Here is a 14,820-nt window from a genome sequence, read left to right as displayed (position 1 = left end):
TGCCAAAATTCTAGTGTTGAAATCATCATAAAGGGAATGTTGCCGTTTTGACTGATTTTCACTCTTCGTCTCTTTCACTATTCTCTTTGATAAAACCGATACCAGCTGATTATCCATGTAAACAAAGAGCGCAGCGAATGTAATTACGGTCGAGCGGGTGCTCCTCAAGTACCGCTATGTAACACAATGTATTTTGCTTCATAACGCGTAACGACCCTAACCAACACAATCAAACACAGTTTCTTTCTTCACCTTGGATTTTATCATTGGATGCAACCGGCTCCGGTTACTTGCAAGCTTCATTCCGGCTTCAATTGATTTTGTTCTTTCACGGTGTCAAGTACCTTTTCTCTCTCAAAGTAAATTTCAAGGAAGTGTCTCAGTTTTTTCTAGTGAATTTTCATCGTCAAGAAGTAAGTACAATTATTTCAATATATTCTACAAACATGCAGAAGTTTAGGTTGATGATGAAAATCATGAGTTTTACTTGTAAATCGCGACTGAACGTATCGAAATTTGATTGATTTCCTCAGGAAAAAACCTCGCAGTCAATCGAAATTTGCAATGATGGCCTCCATTTGCGAGAAATTTTTCATCCATCATGAAAACTGATGACGTTCAAGCTATATAATTCAGACGCAGTTACTGCCGGGTGCAAAATATTTTAGAATTCTTAATTCTAGGATTTCTATATAAACTAGGAATTCTATAGTGGACACTAGATATTGCTTAAAGTTGGGGCGTAATCCCACCTCGCCGATGAGACAGGAGAAGCAAAAATCGATTTTTGTCATTAGATTTTTCTCGCATTTTATGCTTTTATGCGAATTCATGATATGGTAAAATTTACAGATAATCTTATTTGCCTACATATTGTAATATCAAGTTTGGTGGTCGATTAAATCTCGGCTTAGTGCATTCTAGGTACCTAGAAGAAAATGTATAAAACCTTAGCATTTTTCTCTGCTTGCTGCTGTACAGTCCCGTCAAACATAAATCGATGAAGGAAGATTAAATAGAACCGTTTATGAACTGACCGAACGTTACTGTGTATGTGCTATCTCGTTTGGTTGATTAACATATGACTGACCAGAGACTGGTATATGTATCTCGTCAGTCATATGTTTGTTACAAAATGTTTGCTAAACAGTTATTCGAATTACTCCGCTTTATAACTTCATTTTCGTACCGACCTGCAGCAGCTGATATTTTAGCAAATGACCGGTTAAAATTTGTTTCACTTTTCGGTAGGATATGTCAGAACCAAAAATTAGAGTTAGAATATTAGAATTCTCAAAAATTACTTCCATCATAAAAATTGGCTGCCTATCTACCGGAGTTTTAGGGATTTTCCAAACGTTAATCCAACTGGCGCTGTGTGAGTTTCATGCTGTTTTTTTCGCGACAGTACAATCTGAAACCGGCCGGTAATGTTTGTGTGCGTTTACTGTTTGATTACTCCCCCACCCATTGGGGAGGCAATTTCTTTCAGGAGTATTGCAGAATAGTGATTAAATCGATGAAGCAAGTTTATTTTTTCTAGAGAATGATGGGTTGAAAATTAGCTCAAGTGTGCTTCATCTGGATCAGCTGCGTTGGTCTTGATAGATTTTCTGAGTTCGACGCTTGAACATCTCTAGTCGTGATCACTCAGCGTGAAAGTTTGTTGGCGTGGTTTGTTTGTTAGTTGGTGAAGAGTTCTCTATCATTGTACACGTTTTCTCATATTTCATTAGAAGATGACCGTTATGACAGTATAGTCAGCCATTTTTTTACGGAAAGACGCAGTCAAGCTGCTTCATTTCCTGGTTTTAGCAAATAATTGATCAGCCATTTGAATCAAGGAGTGATATTTTTAATGAAAAATCTACGTTCATTTTGTTAGTTGTACATTTGTTTTATAAAATGTTGAATACTTGTTTTTCTCGATCTTGCAAAAATGTAAGAAACGGAAAGGTATGGTTTAACTTTTCGTAAGGTGCGTCAACGCTTTTTGTAAAAAGGGCGAGACATACAAATGTAAACATAGGGCATTTTCTATGAAGGCTTCGAAAGGCAACAAATTGACCTAAAAAGTGGTTTTTGCGGTATTGATTTCCTAAACTACAGCAAAAAAATACAACGGGCGAAACTGTATTTTTGATTGTTCATTTAAAGTTTCGTCCCTTCGCGCTCCTTGCAAACAATAAGGGCGATACACGATACTTTTTTTGTTACCAGTTTAGAGCCGAATCTGATTTTTGGTATTTGACGATCATCAAGCTGATACCAGCGTAGAGAATACGTATGAAAGCGATGGTGTAATACGGGAGTTACAGCGCTGTTCGAAAAAATCTCGACAAACATGTCAAATGGTCGTAAGTGCAAATGAGAGCCTCTCTTTGTTTACTTTCTCTTTCAATTATTACGGCGTCATCTTAAAAGTTTTCAATATTGTTTCAGGATATATCGATAATCTCTGATTTCGACTAGCTTATTCTGCTAAGAGTTGAGTAGCAAACGTATAAACTGCCGACTTATTAGCGAAAGAGAAAGTAAACAAAGAGAAACTGTCATTTGGACTTAGGACCATTTGACATGTTTGGCCAGAAATAGCGGTGCTAATATTTTTTCGTGTTTGATGTAGAATACTCCGATACGTTCTACTCTCCAATAACATTGTGTGTTTTTGTGAGTGACATAGTACGAAGAGTGAAACGCTCCACCATTTGGAATAATTGGGGGTCGAAGGAGCGTAATCTCATCAAACGGATGATTGTTATACAGTGAAGGCCCGTTTTTATCAGCCCCTTGGCGAATTTTAAGCTTATAAAACAGGTACATTGATAAAATCGGGACATATATTTTTCTGCCTTTGTAATAAACCGAAGCTTTTAAAATATTCTTTGGTCCTTAGATATAGCCCTACAACCTTTTCTGATTATTTACTTTAAGTTCCCTTTAAGGGGATTTATTTTTGCATTTTTCGGATCTCTAAGATAAGAAATATATGCCCAAGAAAGGATTTACTCGAATTCAACTTGGTTCGTCTGCTAGAGCCCATCAAACTACCAACTATCAATTTTCATATGAAGCTGATAATATCGGGCCAAAAGACTAAAAAATCGGGGGCTGATAAAATCGGGCCTCCACTGTAGTAGCAAAACATACCGTGAAACTCAGGAAGTTTTGAAGTGTTCTGCTAAAAAGATACACAATGCATAGCACTGGACAAAAAAAAGTGGAACTATCGGTGGAAAGTGAGCTCATACTTATTGCCAGATGGGTCGAATGCAAAATATTCGTTTACATCTTCGAGGAAATTCAAGAAAGATTTGCAACATTGAGCTTCAGCTTGTGCGACCACCCCTGGGTTGCTACTCCGTTATCGATCTGGATTAGCTGAAGTTGCACAGAACATCAGTAGATAATTCTAGAGAAAATTTTCAATAGGACGTAAATAACATTGAGAGCCTCTCCTTGTTTACTTTCTCTTTCGTTTGTTACAACGTCATTACAACACTTTGCACTAATTTTCCAGTACATATCGAAAGCCGACGGGTTTTACCAGAATATTATGCAAAGAGTAGAGTAGTAAATGTTGAAATGGCCGAATAATGAACAGAAGAGAAAGACCCCAAAGAGAATCTCTCATTGTTACTTACGTCCTATTCTAAATTTTCTCTAGAATTATGCTATCGAAAGACTCTGATGTCGTCTAGCATATTATGCTAAGAGTTAGGGAGCAAACGTAAAAGTGGCCTAGTTATTGATGGAAGAGAAAGTAAACACAGAGAGGCTCTCATTTGCGATATGCCCTTTTCACATGTTTATCCAGACTTGCTTTTGCTAGAGGCCGTATATACTACTGCGCTCTAAACAAGCATCACGCGAGGCGGATACCGTACCGTGTACCAATTGTACCGTCGAAAAGAGGGCCTAACATTTAGTAAAGTGGTATTATTTGGCTTGAAAAAATACAATACACACAAGTTTTTTTACGCGGTATTTTTACGCGGATTTACGCGGTTTTCATTTACGCAGATTTTGGAATTTACGCGGTATGCATCATCGAGGTTCCCTTTAACGCGGATTCTTAAATTTAAGTGATCTTCATTTACGCGGATTTTGAAATTTACGCGATTTTCATTTACGCGGATTTTGAAATTTACGCGGTTTTCATTTACGCGGATTTTGAAACTTACGCGGTTTTCATTTACGCGGATTTTGTAATTTACGCGGTTTTCATTTACGCGGTTTTCATTTACGCGGCATGTATCCCCCGCTTAAAAAAACCTGAGTGTATACAAACATGTAAAAAATGCATATCCATAACACTACTTGAACACCGTTTGCGCTGCCATTATTTCGAACAGCACTGTATTGTAAAAAATCTAACAACACTTCAATGACCGAAAAAGTTACCAATCGCCGGAAAAGAGCTCTATAATTTAATGAATTAATATAGTGAACACAAAATTTAATTTAATAGTTTTAAATACACGCAGGTTTCTTTACACGTAAATTTATAAATCCGCGTAAATGAAAACCGCGTAAATTTTAAAATCCGCGTAAATGACAAACCGCGCAAATTTAAAAATCCGTGTGGATGAAAACCGCGTAAATTTCAAAATTCGCGTAAATTAAAGAATCCGCATTAATGAAAACCTCGTTAATGGAAACCGCGTAGATTTAAAAATCAGCGTAAATGAAAACTGCGTAAATTCGAAAATTCGCGTAAAAAACTGCGTAAAAATGCAAAAACACAATGGTTTTTAAATAGATATCAAAATCACCTCTGGAATTATACGCTGTTGGTTTTCTTTGAATGATGTCTGCTAGTAAACGCTTTTTTCAAGAAAAAGCGATGAAATTGTGTCGTATGTAGAAGTATGTTACAGTACTGCTGATTGATTTTTATGAAGATCTGACATACGGTGTGGAAAAAACTGTTTTTTTCGTTTGCGAATTTTACCCTTTCTCTGTCCAACCTTAAAGTAAATAATCGTCAGAGGGGCAATACTATCATTTATGCGATTTTTAAGGCAAAAAGATTCCGACCAATAGCGTATTCTGGGACCATTCATAAACTACGTAACGCTTTTAGGGGGTGGAGGTGGTACGTGACATGTTGTGATATATGGGGATGGGGATAGAGAAATTTGCGGCAATTTATTACATGGGGGAGGGGGAGTCAATTTTTCGTTACGTAATCTATGAATGTTACTATGCTTTAATTGCCGCAAAGTTCTACAGTATCGATTTTGTTGGCTGGTTGGGTTGGTAATTTATGAATGGTGCTATCTACGACGAAAAGCAAGAGTTTTAAAATAGATAAAATCATCCAAAAATATTCATTTATGGTATTTTTTTCGGTCGGTTTCACGGCTTGTTCCGCCCTATAGTGTTCAAACATAGAATTTTTTGATAAAATTTGTATTGTGTTCTCGTGAAATCTGCTTTCTGTATTACATTTCTATTTACGCTTAAAAGCCGGTGTAATATAGATGAATAGTGTCAGGCAGTTAGGCCAAATGCCATTAGGCTGAATAGTTTCAAGGCCGAAAACCATTAAGTAATATTTAGTCTATATTTTAATGTTTAAGGCTTCCAATGCGCAGGGATGCCATTATCCCAGATTTATTAGGCATAGCCAGATAGCCATTTCTCAACTTGCAGACAAAAAGGCCTCTCCTTCTGCCAGATTTTAAATTATAGAAGTTGTTGCTCATCAATTTCAGTAATTTGTGTCATTCACAAATTTAACAAAAATTGGTTTATATACATTCTATGATGACTAAAAAGTAGGCAAAATTTAGATGACTGAGGATGCAGTTAAGTGACAGATTTTGCAAGACATTTTTAGTTGAACTGTACGATTTTCTGTGAAAAATAGTGGCATCGGCATCAGTAGACACCATTTCGTGCCAATGCGCCGAGGAAAGCGTGTGAGGTGGCCGCTGATCCTTCGGCGGTCCCACGCAAGCAAACCTGTTATAGTTTAAGTATGACGGTGCGGAGTGATGTCAGATAGTACCCGAATTGAGGCAATATAGCGTAGCCGCATTTGGTGTCAATGTTGTTTATTCCATCACGTCGATAAAAATACAGCGAGCAAGATTACGTAGGTACTAAATCGCAGTCAAAAGGGCAAGTTGCTGGCTAACGGAGGGCTATTTGCCAACTTGGATGCGCTACTTGCCCTTCAATTTGCCGGCAAATTGGAGGTGATCTCAATTGCAACATTTGGGCGCTTTGCCGCCGTCATTTTTTTGCTGCCCTATCCGAATTCAAATCGCTGCCAAATCGCCCACGCAACGCGCCTTTTAATCGCACTTAATTGTTCAATATGAAAATTATAAATAATACCTATTTTCGGATTCATTATCTACTCACATAGACTTATCAGTATACTAGGTAATCACCACTAAACAATGGGAAGTGAAATTGGTATTGCACATCAAAGCTTACCACAATCTGACGTTCGTTAAGACTGTAGGTCAGAGGTCTTGTTTACTATACTTACACACGATTTCGCATTTTCCCGCATTCGTTGCCTAAATTAAGTGCACTAGACAAACAAAATACTAGCTAAAACCCGCGAATTGCTAAAAAAACAGTTTTAAGCTTGTGTCAAGCATGAACCACCATGTTAGAATTACGCGAAAAACAACCAATTCCGCCGTCAGAAAATTATCTTAGTATTGAAATTGCCTTAAAATCGCATTTTCAAATTGCATTTCCTTGTTAAATTTGCAAAAGGGCGAATAAGATTTGTAAACAAATTTTTATTTTGATGGTTTCTCTTAATTTAATATAATTTCAAAGCAGAAAACAATTCAAATTACTTCTACGAAGGGTATAAATTTATCACTCTCTTTCGTCTATTCGGTCTGATGGCCATTCGTCCTAATGGTCATTCAACGTAATTATTATTCCACCTAATGTCCTTCGATCGAATGACTCAAAGACCCAGCATCATCAGAAAGCGTTGCTCTATTTGCAATTTTAGCTAGCGTAATGACCCATTTGATCTAATAACCTATTTGGCCCATTGACCCATTCGACTTAGCGGCCAATTCGGCCTAATGACCTATTCGAGCCAGTAGCATACGGTCGAACGAAATTTGGCATATTGGCTTAAATCTGCATTTCGCGATCTTGCGCTGGATGTCGAGCGACAAATGGCACGAGAGTGCAATTGGTGATTTGTTGCAAAGCTCAACTTGGTTATGCGACACCTATGATTCAGCTCATGAGCTGCCAAAGTGATGCAGTTTGTTTTTTACACTTGCGAATGAGTCGTAGCTTTCCATAAAAATTTAATTTTATTCACGGAAAAACGTTTCCGGTGCCGAAATATGAAAGGAATTAGTTGGAAATTTAGTTTTATTTGCAATTATTCGTTTCAACTATACAAACTATTTGGCTTATACATTTCAACGCTTTTTCTTGAAAAGGGCGATACTAGCAGTGACACCATTCAAAGAAAATCAACAGTAAATATTTCCAGACATGGTTTTATTTCCTATTTAAGAACTATTGTGTTTTTTACATCCTAGATTGCATGATTCAGTGATCGAAACCCAGAACTTCATAAAGTATTTGAAATTATTAAATTAAAATTTGTTTTTGCTATTCAAGCCGACAAAATGATAGTATCGCCCCTTTGGCGATTGTTTACTTTTTCGATCCCACCTATCAGCATTGAAGTATCGCCCTTACGTTTTTTACAATAACTACCGTTTTACACCACTGATTTCGTTCGGGTTTTTTCAATAGCGATCAATGTTACTATTTACAGCTGGTATCAGCTTGATAATCCTAAAAAAATACGAAAAAAAAAACAGTTTCGCCTCTAAACTGCTAGCAAAAAAGTATCGCCTTGTTTGTTTGCATGGAGCGTGAAGGGCGAAACTTTAAATAAACAAACAAAAATACAGTTTCGCCTGTTGTATTTTTTGCTGTAGTTTAAGAAAGCAATATCGTAGAATCCAAATTTTTAGGTTAATTTGTTGCATTTCAAAGCCCTCATTTGCATCTTTGAAAAAAGCCTTATGTTTACATTTGTAAGTATCGCCCTTTTCACAAAAAGCGTTGATTTATTCGAAATGTAATCGTGGTATTATGGTGATTATAAACACGCTTTTCATAAATAAAATTTCAACTGTAAGCCGAAACCTTATCAATACCAATGCATTGATGATAACTTTTTTAAACATTCTCGTATCTTTTTGGAATCTTCCACAAAGTTATTTGCGGTATCGAAACACATATTTTTGCCGATCATAGTTACTTCCTATCTGTTGAGTTTAAAAAGATATACGAAATTTTACGATTTTTTTGGGGTAACTTCTACCTTAAATAATTTGTTAAGGAGCAAAAAGGAGCAAACAACATCATAACATACTGAAAGTACTAGCTTTTTACTTTCATACAGTGGCCTGATTGTTAGTCGACGCGATTCTCCCCGAGTGTTATGTTCAATACAATATGCCATCGCAGTGGTATGCAATGAAATATTCAAGCGCACTGCGACAAACAGCTTCATGTTTTTATGGTAAATTGCATAGAACACGTTCGCCTATAACATGCAACGCATATGGTTTGCCTTTCAAAAATCAAAGTGAAGTTTTGGATGTGTTTAATAATGTCGATATTTTCATTATAAAATAGATAAATAAATCTATTTTTAATAATCGTTTTCTCCGTCATCTTCAAAGCTTTCTTCTTCCGCTAGAAGTGCTTTGACGTCTTCTAAAAATCGTTTTATGCTTTTTTTAGCCATCCCCGAGCTTCAGTCACGACAGGATCCACATTGTGAACAGGTGACGTTAATCAAGCTCCATTATAAACGTCACGACAGACATTAATAAACCTTCTGGTGGGATTTCCATCGTTTTTTCAAGCTTACCAGTATCCACTGATTGTGTAAATATCACGTGACACACTTCTCGAACGCACGATATGCTACGTTTCGTACTTTGATTTGTGGTCAAAGTTCCCTTTTCCTTTTTTGGATATCTATGAATATGTTTTATGCAATTTACCATGAAAAGATGAAGTTACTTATCGCAGTGCGCTTGAATATTTCATTTTATACCACTGCGATGGCATGTTGTATTGAACATAACACTCGGGGAGTACTTTCAGTATGTTATGATGTTGTTTGCTCCTTTTTGCTCCTTAACGAATTATTTAAGGTGGAGGTTACTCCAAAAAAATCGCAAAATTTGGAATATCTTTTTAAATTCAACAGATAGGAAGTAACTATGTTCGGCAAAAATATGTGTTTCGATATCGCAAATAACTTTGTGGAAGATTCCAAGTAGATACGAGAATGTTTTAAAAAGTTATCATAAAAAAACTAATTTTAAGGGGTCTTCCATGTAATATGTTCCAGAACTCGTAAAATGCTAAAGATAGATGTATGGTGTCTCCAGCAATTTCTTTTATAGTAACATTTGCTACAACTTTGCCGAAGACACAAAGTCTCTATCTTAATTAGTTCGGAAAATAAATTTCGTATATCACTTATAGGTGAATTAATCACTGCACAGTATACTCCCGTGGATGTGCAATCATAAGAACAACAACTTCTCCGAACAAACTATACCTCTAAAGTCAACGGTTTGGACGCTATTAATTTTGAGCACGAAAACGACGGTTTTAAAACACTGTGCAATGGTAAACTTCCTGATATGTTGGACTACGTAGGTGATTCTGTCGGATTATGTTTGATTCATAGTTTGCATAGTTTACATCAGCAAAAATTATAACGTGATTCGCATCGAAGACTACGTCACGCTATCTTCTCACCCTGTTATGATGGCGCAAGAAACCAGATAACTTGGTAAACTGTGCAGCCAAATTCACTGTTTTCTCACCGCGTGTCTATATTTAAAACATCGTCTTTGGTAATAACATGCCTACATTATTTTTTACTGAATTTGTTTCACGTCCAAGTGGATCACACCCGTGCCTAGACTATGATTTCATTTTGGCTACAGAGTAACTAATATTGTTCTCCTATTTTTCCGACAGAAACTCCGAAGTTTGAAACAAGAAGCTATCCAAGCGCAACAATGGCTTACCGCAACAACAACCGTCGCAATGGTGGAGGTGGTGGTGGCAATTTCGGCAACAACTACGGTGCTGGCCGAATCAATCCTTGGGACACGGGTGTGGGCGGGGGCCGTGCTAACAATGACGCCCTCACGTTAGCAAATAGTCTGATCAATAATTTACTCCGCAATCAAAGCTCTAACCAGGCTCCGCCGTCGCTCCTGGACGGCGTCCAATCGTCCCGATTCGACGATATGAATGGATTCAACTTCATACGCGTAAGTACTGCGTGTACCGGCAATGGCTGTTGGCATAGTTTTCTTTTTCCATTACTTTCGAGGATAGAGGTAGTGGTGCCTCTGCGGGGCGGATTAATTATCTAGGAAGGAAAATCAAGTCTGCATTGCAAGGGGTTACGTCCTCGTTGAGGCATCACTGCTTGATACCCGGTTGCTTTAGCTCGATAGAGATTCCGTTTTTGGGTTATTTTGTATCTGTTTTTATCATTTCTAGTTTAGCTACTATCATTGTAAGTTGTCCCTTTGTGTACAGATTTTACTTAACTACGTCGGCAGCATAGGGATATAGAGTTTGTAGATTGCCGGTGTCGAAGATTCGAACAAATCAAGATGAAAATCAGATGGATTTCACGCGAAAAGTGCATTACATTTTTCGGTACACATAGTATGTTTTGATATTAATCCGTGTGGCATAACAGTGCTGTATCAATTGTCATTTGCTACAAACGTGTTTTGTCATACTTAATCTTACAGCAATTGCGAAAAATGAATCAAGTAATAAACACATGATACAAACGATTTCATGCGTCAACCATTTCTTATAGCAGAAAGTGTGATTTTCTTGGGATTGAAAACCTGCAAATGCCCAACTGCAAATAAATGCTACCAACTGTGGTCTTCATACGTTTTTAAGTGGATGTGATATTTTGATTCTCGTAGTGAATCTTTATTCGTCTATCGGCAGCGCTTTACTTCCTTTCCCACATAGCAATGTTTTCGTGGAAAACTAAATTCTCTTTGTCGTTTAGGTAGTTGTTAGTAAATTTCTTAAAAGGGTTCTCGCTGATCGCTGTATTTATAAGATCTGTTAGAATTATTTTCGAAATCGGGATTCCGCTTCTATGGTTGACGGATGGACTCCGGACGTGGAAATCATTTGTGATTGTGGTGCTAAAACTTGTCAATGAATTTGATATTCGACAACAAAATTAACTTATAAGGAACTAGGTTTGCAGTGTCGTCTCTATATTTCTACCAATGTTTTATTTTGCCTTTTCATCCGCAGCAGTAACTTAATTGTCAACTCCGATTATTTTTACAAAAGTTGTTGACGATCTCTTTTGTTATATTTCTCTGATCCTATAAGGTGTGAGGTCCGTGATCTTGCTGTTTGCTTTGCCAACCATTACATTACTTGCCATTCAATCACTGCGTTCAGTTAGAAGCTGTGATATAGTTGACTGTATTACAATGTTATCTCCAGTTCCTCCTGCCCATGACTGTTTGTCGCCAGCATCGCAGTACACGAAGATTCTTCAATTAGGTCTTCACCATGCACGTTGTGCACCTCGCCTTTCTGTACACGTCGGATTAGTTTCGAGAATCATTTGTACTGGGTTGTCGTTCCCCTTCTTTTCTATAGACATAGCAAATGTTATCTTTAAGAGTTTCTAATTTATACCTGAGTGTTCCGCTATCCGATCGCTATTCGTCAGAGGGGACATTTTATATTAATCTTGGTTGTCGATTAAATGTTGTTCGGTTGTTCAAGATCAGAGGCTGCAATCAGAACAGTAATATCTTCCATTCGGTTTAAGATAGGTTTCCAATCTCCAATCTCAGAACATGACAACTCGTCAGATCTTCTTAAACTTCAACTTTAATTGGTCGTCCCATTTGTTAGGCTTATCTGCTGTTCTTTACCCGTCTGATCTGTTACAATTTCAAACAGATCAATGGAACAATCCTCTTTGTGCTGCCGGGCTGCTTAAGAGTGTTAACTTGAGTTCCTTTTTTGGCCTCAAAAGATTGACAATTTTGGAAGCAATAGGTATGTTTACGGTTTTTCGACAATTTTGTGATTAGTATACCAGCGAAGACTACATATTAAGAAGACTGATATGTAGTGCCAGTATAAATGTTAGTGTTTTGCAATAAGTAGAAATAAAAAATACTAAGAATGTCTGTCTGTCAGATCTTGTTGATGCAGTTTGCTGCAGCATGTTGAGATCCTTTTCCTTGGTGGTGAAGCATTAGTTGCCTTATCTATCGCAGCTTGGGGGTTATTCAGTTTGCCTTCTCTCGCGTTATCGTTCACGTCCTTGTCATCATCGGTACTGCTTTCTTGCTGTACACGGTCAGAGAATCTTATTTGTTTCTTGTTCTTACGGGTCACTGTTGTAAATCCGTCTTCATCGGAATTTGCATCTTTATTGGTGAAGCTAGTTGATGGTTTGGGAGCGGATGTCCCTTCATTATTGGTTAATTGGGTCGTTGATTTTGGTTTATCTGTAAGTGTCGGTGGATGCTTGTTTGAGTTTGCTGGTGTAGATGAGTTTTAATTAGTTGCTCTGGAGTACGTTTTTCTGTAGTGAGCTCTCTGGTTTCAGAACTGGCATGTTGGGGTTACGCTTTCCTTCGGTGGTTTGTATTCGATTGTCATGTAAGAAGGTATTGGTTTAGTCATTCGCGATAGTCTTCCTTAGCGCGCGTGCCAAATCATGGGTACGAACGTCCACCATGTCGTTTTCCATATACATGGGGCATTCTTGTGTTATTAAATTCGATCTCGTGTTGCAGTTGTCCTTTGCAATTAAATTTTCTGCCAGTGCTAAACTTCTAAACGTAATCAAAAGACAGTTTTTGACGTAGTGTAGCTGAATGTGCGTAACTTCTGCGAGATTGGGCTTCAGTTTTAGTTTAACTAGTTGTTTCACCTCCTGAACTGTGGGTCTAACACGAGTTATCTTAAAGGCGATTTAAATTGTGTTATCCCGTAGTACGGGTACTTTTGTTTCCTTTGATAGACTCATTTCACTGTGCAGCTGGGGGCAACAATATAATACTGTTTGTGCACTGGATGTAGAACAAAGCGCTGGCTTACTTCACTGATGCACATAGCGTAGCGACTTTTTACTTCTGTTTTGTGCAAAGATAGACGGTTAGCTGAAATTGCAGATAGGCATAGTTAAAATCAACTATTTCGTTCTGACACATTCTCTGCGTTAATAATTCGAACCTCCTCGTACTGGATCGTCCCATTTTTCTCGACTCACTCTTCCCTTAAACGCGTGAAATACTTTGTGGATTATCTCATTAGTTAATCATGGATTTTAGGACCTTAAAATTATGTGATGCGGAAAGTCTGGGACAAACCTACCGCCGCTAAAAATTTCAGAGCCTTTTGTGGTCTCAAGAGGAACAATCCCGATTTCTCCATCATTGTCGCCAAGATACATGCAACGATTTTAACTAACTAGCGACGAAGCTGTACCTATCGAGTTTTTGGAAATATTACTTATTATTAATTCATCGCAGCAGAAGATGACATATTTGTTATTTCAGCTTGAGGACCAAATACAAGACTGGCTTCAAATCAAATTTCGGTATCACATAAAATGCCAAGCAGATATATTTTTTGTTACCGGATAAGAGAATCAAAACATACCCACAAACGTGAAATCCATGTGAGCGTACATCTGATTGTGATATTGAATTTTCCGATCTCGGATCATGCTTTTAGTTTATGTTTCGGCCATATCAAGATATTCAATTTTCTGATCTTTCATTTAATAACTCCATTTTTACTAAAATCTTTGCTACATTCAAAAACAAAGGAAAACAGTTTTTATTTTTGTACATTTTGTTTAGTCCCAACCACCCTTAAATCAAACTAAGTTCAAGTAAGCTAAGCTAGTAATAGTACAGTTATGCCTACATTACGTTTCTCTAATGGTAATTGAGTACTAATAGTAACAATGTTTCTAATATATCTTAAGTATTTGTTCAGTCTTAATGTCAAGAACAAAGTGTTAATTTCTTCTATTCTTTTCAAAACTCTCGTATAAAGAAAACAAACCCAGCATTGTGTTCTTGGAAACAATTCTAGACGCTCCAACTTCAATTTCCCCAACATCGTTCAGTCGTCCAAGCGAAAACCGTTAGATGTTAGACCACTACGAACACAATGCAAGCCAACAGAAAAAAACACACACCAAAGATTTCCATAAAATATCTCTTCTATTCTCTTCTCTTCGATGTTTTCTCTATCTCTTCCATTCAGAATCGGTACGGCAAAAACCGTAATAACGGCCCCTATAAAGGTGGCATTCGTAAACCGGATGCATTCACCCGTTCCAAGAATGTTCTGGCCAAAAATTCCCATAATAAACACAAAGAAAGAGATGCTAAAGATTCGAGCAAGAAAGAGAGGTAAGAGATTTTCAATCATTTTCCAAAAAAACACTTCTTTTCCGATTCAGCTTTTCTCTCCCAAAGATATTCAAGCAGGCTACTACTATGGTACGAAATACCAGCGAAGAAGTGCTTTTTTACAGTGCAGGTCATTCCCGACCTTCGTATGCGACGGGTAACCATATTCTGTTACTACAGTGTTACTAGTAATGTACCAGTCACTGAAGCAAACTCGTCGCAGTTGCTGCAACCCGCTTTCCTAAACAAAAATACCAACTGCATATGTTCATGTCCGTATTTATTCTACTTTGACTGAAAGAACACACCTGTGTACGAAGCAATG

General features: G+C 37.5%; 1 protein-coding gene across 5 annotated transcripts in view; it reads left to right on the top strand.

Annotated features, from left to right (window-relative positions):
* Window positions 1-279: 279 nt before the first annotated feature.
* Window positions 280-14,820, top strand: part of LOC131693149 (zinc finger protein on ecdysone puffs-like) — a 33,276-nt gene continuing 18,735 nt past the window's right edge. For 3 of the 5 annotated variants that reach the window (XM_058980741.1, XM_058980740.1, XM_058980739.1), the window contains exons 1-3: window positions 280-413; window positions 10,024-10,322; window positions 14,347-14,495. In XM_058980741.1, the coding sequence (XP_058836724.1) occupies window positions 10,065-10,322; window positions 14,347-14,495 (407 nt within the window). In that variant the 5' untranslated portion in view covers window positions 280-413; window positions 10,024-10,064. Of the gene's footprint in view, window positions 414-10,023; window positions 10,323-14,346; window positions 14,496-14,820 lie in introns of those variants that run through there. The other 2 variants (XM_058980742.1, XM_058980744.1) reach the window with 2 other exon arrangements.

Source organism: Topomyia yanbarensis, chromosome 3 (genome assembly GCF_030247195.1).
Source record: "Topomyia yanbarensis strain Yona2022 chromosome 3, ASM3024719v1, whole genome shotgun sequence".
NCBI lineage: Eukaryota > Metazoa > Arthropoda > Insecta > Diptera > Culicidae > Topomyia > Topomyia yanbarensis.
Note: the sequence above shows the minus strand (reverse complement) of the source record. Positions and strands in the feature narration are given on the sequence as shown.